General features: G+C 45.8%; 1 protein-coding gene across 1 annotated transcript; it reads left to right on the top strand.

The window, feature by feature from the left end:
• Positions 1–1,349: 1,349 nt before the first annotated feature.
• ASCL4 (achaete-scute family bHLH transcription factor 4) lies at positions 1,350–4,560 on the top strand. The gene has a single exon (XM_074271508.1). The coding sequence runs from the start codon at positions 1,943–1,945 to the stop codon at positions 2,492–2,494; it is 552 nt and encodes a 183-aa protein (XP_074127609.1). The 5' UTR covers positions 1,350–1,942; the 3' UTR covers positions 2,495–4,560.
• Positions 4,561–5,020: the final 460 nt, after the last annotated feature.

The following is a 5,020-nucleotide window of genomic DNA, read 5'->3' on the forward strand; positions in this document are numbered from 1 at the left end:
CTTCCTTCCTTCCTTCCTTCCTTCCTTCCTTCCTTTGTTCCATCTTTCCTTCCTTTCTCTTTCTCTCTCTCTGTCTTTTTTCTTCCTTCCTTCCTTCTTTCCTTCCTTTCTTCCTTTCTCTCTTTCTCTCTCTCCCTTTCTCCCTTTCTTTCTCTCCCTTTCTCCCTTTCTCTCTCTTTCTCTCTTTCTTCCTTCCTTCCTTCCTTCCTTCCATCTTTCCTTCCTTTCTCTTTCTCTCTCTCTGTCTTTTTCCTTCCTTCCTTCCTTCCTTCCTTCCTTCCTTCCTTCTTTCCTTCCTTCCTTCCATCTTTCCTTCCTTTCTCTTTCTCTCTCTCTGTCTTTTTCCTTCCTTCCTTCCTTCCTTCCATCTTTCCTTCCTTTCTCTTTCTCTCTCTCTGTCTTTTTCCTTCCTTCCTTCTTTCCTTCCTTCCTTCCTTCCTTCCTTCCTTCCTTCCTTCCTTCCTTCCTTCCTTCCTTCCTTCCTTCCTTCCTTCCTTCCTTCCTTCCTTCCTTCCTTCCTTCCTTCCTTCCTTCCTTTCTCTCTCTCTCTCTCTCTCTCTCTCTCTCTCTCTCTCTCTCTCTCTCTCTCTCTCTCTCTCTCTCTCTTTCTCCCTTTCTCTCTCTCTCCCTTTCTCCCTTTCTCCCTTTCTCTCTCTCTCCCTTTCTCCCTTTCTCTATCTTTCTCTCTTCCTTCTTTCCTCCCTCCCTCCCTCCCTCCCTCCATCTCTTTCTTTTCTTTCTTTCTTTCTTTCTTTCTTTCTTTCTTTCTTTTCTTTCTTTTCTTTCTTTTCTTTCTTTCTTTCTTTCTTTCTTTCTTTCTTTCTTTCTTTCTTTCTTTCTTTCTTTCTTTCTTTCTTTCTTTCTTTCTTTCTTTCTTTCTTTCTTTCTTTCTTTCTTTCTTTCTTTCTTTCTTTCTTTCTTTCTTTCTTTCTTTCTTTCTTTCTTTCTTTCTTTCTTTCTTTCTTTCTTTCTTTCTTTCTTTCTTTCTTTCTTTCTCTTTTCCTTCCTTCCTACTTTTCATTCCTTCCTTATTCTTATATATAACCATAGCTTAAAAAAAAAAAAAAGTTGTCCTGACCCTGTTAAACCTGACTAATTGGCAATAGATTTCCTACCTGCAGTCACTGCTAAAATATATCTTCCCGTCTCCTTTAAATTTGACAAATTAGAGCTAGACTTCTGAGGTTGAAGAGGGAGGCCTTGCACTCTCCTTTCCCCTGGGGTCCTCCTGGATTTGACACACCTTACAACCACAAGAGAGCACTCTTTCCTTTGATGATTTCCCCCCTCCACCTCCCTGGGAATGAAAGAGCGAGTTTTAAGTTTGCAAACAGTCTGAAGAGCTCTTCCCATTAGCCCTGAACACCACAAACCACAAAGGCTCCAGTTGGGTTTTGATTTTCAAGGAGAAAAGCCTCCGGTGAACTCTTTCTTGGCCTGACAGCAGATCATTGGGTTCCTGGGCGGGGCTCTCCCAAACCCGAAAATTCCTGGGCATTTTGCAAGCTACTCATCTCCTGAAGACCTCGACTCAGTGGATTATAATAATTGAAAAGCATTGGGAGCTGGGGAAGATTATTTTGTGTTGGGGGTGTGCTGGCATTTCCAGGACTGAATGTGGGGGATCCTTTGTTATTTTTTGAAATAAGAAGATCAGAGGGGGGAATGGGGGTTTAAGGTATGGATTAGTGGTCCTGAAAACTTTGCTTGCCAACTCAGCTCAGATTCTTATATAAAAACCTCCGAGCACAGAGAACTTTTTAAGTCATGAAGAGTCGCCTTGGAACCTCCATGGGAACCTGAGTTTGCTGATTCCTGTCTGGACCGCAGATCTTCACTGAAGACCCACTGGGAATAGTGGGCTTGATTTGGGTCTCTCCAGATAACATTCCCTCCTGCTTGGACGTCAGTCCCTTTGGTGACTCCTTTTTTTCGGCAAATAATGGAGAACAGTAAGTCTCATAGCGCCCTGAAAAGAATACCGTGCCGCCTGACTGGCACATCCATGAACGTGCCGAATCGTGCCAGGCTGGCTTTGGGAGAACCCTTCCATTTCTCCTTCCACCTGGACAGTGCCTACTGGGACCGGGCCTACTACAGGGGCTGCTCAGGAAGATTCGCCTGCTTTCCTCTGCCGGGACAACTGGGGGTACTGGATTGCGCCTTCGAGCCAGCCTTCATCCAGAAGCGGAACGAGCGGGAGCGGCAAAGGGTGCGCTGTGTGAACGAGGGCTATGCTCGCCTGCGGGACCACCTCCCCCGGGAGCTGGTGGAAAAGCGCCTCAGCAAGGTGGAGACCCTCCGAGCTGCCATCGGCTACATCAAACATCTCCAGGATCTGCTCGACTGCCATTCTCTGGGGGCTTGCAACAAGGCCAAAGACAGCCCGGCCATGGCCAGCGCCGACCCAAGTCCAGAGTGCAACAGTGATGGAGAATCCAAGGCCTCCTCAGCCTCTTCTCCATACAGCGAGTGTGAGGAGGTGGGCAGCTAAGAAGAGTCATCCTGGGGAAGGGCTTCATTTTCCGGACCTCTCGATTATGATTTCCTACCGATTTGTCAAAAACTCAGCCAGGGAGTTTCCATTTTGGTGTCTCTTCTTCAAGTCAAGATATTGGTGAGGAAAAAAGAAACGACTGTTTTAGTGAAGGGGGGGTTGTTCTTTTCTCTAAGGGGTTTCCCCCCTTAAACTATTTTGGGGGGCTTTTAAAGTAATGTTTTTCCTTGTACATATTTCTCTGAAAAGCATGGGGGTGAGGAAGCAGGTACATTTCTGTTAACGTCCTGAGATGACAGGGGATGGAAGAAAAGAACTGGAAAATGGGGTGGGAACGGGAAAAGCGAGGCTGTCCACAGAATCTCAGAATCCAGCTATGATTCTAGATACTTTAAAGAAAAATAACACCTGGAATTTCCATCTGTAAGAGATGAGCGTAAATGAGAGAGAGAGAGAGAGATGGATAGGTCAATGGATGAACAATGGAACTAGGAAATCCTTCGAAGGATTTACCCTGCCTGACCTCTTCTCTGTGTGAATTAAGTTAGAACTCTTAACGGACTCATGGTTTTTGGTGACTGGGACCTCAAGTTGACAGCCCAGAGGTAATTTGCTAGAGCCAGCCCTGGATAAATACTCTTGATCAGCTGGGTTGGGAAGCCTCTACAAGGTGCCTGTCAGTGTGAAATGCTGGCCCTTGGGAATTTTGCAGCATGGAACAGAAAATAAACCATCTTGGAATGTTAATGATATCTTGGGGAGGGTGAAGGGGGTGGATGTTTGAAGATGGGAAGATAATCAAAATGCATTTGAAAATGTCCTCCCCTCCAGCTCTTTTTATCACTGTCCTCCCCCTTTCTCTGGGGAGGTGTCCTCTTTCTCATCCTTTTCTCACTCTCTCCTTCCAACTTCTGATTAAATTAAAAGTTGCTCTAAGGTAACCCACTGGAGATAATTGGATGTGACTTTTTGATGGCGGTAAAATGCTTGGGAATAGAAGGAAAGGCTTGGTGGAGATCAAGCAGCAGGGGAAGAGAGGGGACAGTTCTCCAAGTTTGTCCTATCCTGAAGACTCAGTGGAATTACATAAAATGGGAAGCAGAGACTCTGGGAGGAAAAGAATAATCAATCGGAGGCAACTGAGTGCTGTAGAAAGAAGGCTGGGTTCAGATCCCTGTCCTGCTACTTCTTGGCTTCTCAGTGAGGGCCTCAGGGGTTCCAGTGAAGGGTCTATAAATTTGTAAAAGGAGAGGGAGAAGTTTGTAACCTGGGTCCGTGAACTAAAAAAAAAAGATGATAACTATTTCAATAGAACTGGTTTCCTTTTTAGTCCTGTGTGTTTTGTTTTATGAATCATGATTCTGAGAAAGGCTGCAGAGATTTCACCAGGTTGAGCACCAGGTCACAAAAAAGGGAAAGATGCCCTTCACCAAGGGATGGCTAAGCTCTCTATCAGGCTACCGGGTCTATTGCCATTGAGGGATGGGAGTCACTTTCCCACTTCCCAGTTTGTTCCCTCATGCTTTTATATTGATACTGATTCCTTGTGGCAGGAGCACTATGATGGAGGTCCACAGGGAGCCAAGGCTGATTACAGCTGTTTTCTCCCTAGCCTGGTTTTCTCAGGTATCAGAATACCTGATAGGGGAATAGGACCTAATTACCTAATTAGGGGTGGGGGGGGAGAAAGAGGATGAGAGGGAGACAGAGACAGAAATACAGAGAGAAAGACAGAGAAGGAAGAGACAGAAACAGAGACAAAAAGAGAGAGGAGAGAGAAAGACAGAGGCTGAGATAGAGGGAAGAGAAAGAGAGAGAGAAGGAGGGAGAGAGAGAAGGAAGAGACAGAGAGAGACAGAAACAGAGACAAAAAGAGAGAGGAGACAGAAAGACAGAGGCTGAGATAGAGGGAAGAGAAAGAGAGAGAGAAGGAGGGAGAGAGAGAAGGAAGAGACAGAGAAGGAAGAGAGAGACAGAAACAGAGACAAAAAGAGAGAGGAGAGAGAAAGACAGAGGCTGAGATAGAGGGAAGAGAAAGAGAGAGAGAAGGGGGGAGAGAGGGAAAGAAGGAGGGAGAGAGAGAAGGAAGAGACAGAGAGAAGGAAGAGAGAGACAGAAACAGAGACAAAAAGAGAGAGGAGAGAGAAAGAGGCTGAGATAGAGGGAAGAGAAAGAGAGAGAAAGAGGGAGAGAGAGAAGGAAGAGACAGAGAGACAGAAACAGAGACAAAAAGAGAGAGGAGAGAGAAAGAGGCTGAGATAGAGGGAAGAGAAAGAGAGAGAAAGAGGGAGAGAGAGAAGGAAGAGACAGAGAGACAGAAACAGAGACAAAAAGAGAGAGGAGAGAGAAAGAGGCTGAGATAGAGGGAAGAGAAACAGAGAGAAGGGGGGAGAGGGAGAGAAGGAGGGAGAGAGAGAAGGAAGAGACAGAGAGAGACAGAAACAGAGACAAAAAGAGAGAGGAGACAGAAAGACAGAGGCTGAGATAGAGGGAAGAGAAAGAGAGAGAGAAGGAGGGAGAGAG

The sequence above is a fragment of the Sminthopsis crassicaudata genome, chromosome 5 (assembly GCF_048593235.1).
Source record: "Sminthopsis crassicaudata isolate SCR6 chromosome 5, ASM4859323v1, whole genome shotgun sequence".
NCBI classification, from domain to species: Eukaryota; Metazoa; Chordata; class Mammalia; order Dasyuromorphia; family Dasyuridae; genus Sminthopsis; species Sminthopsis crassicaudata.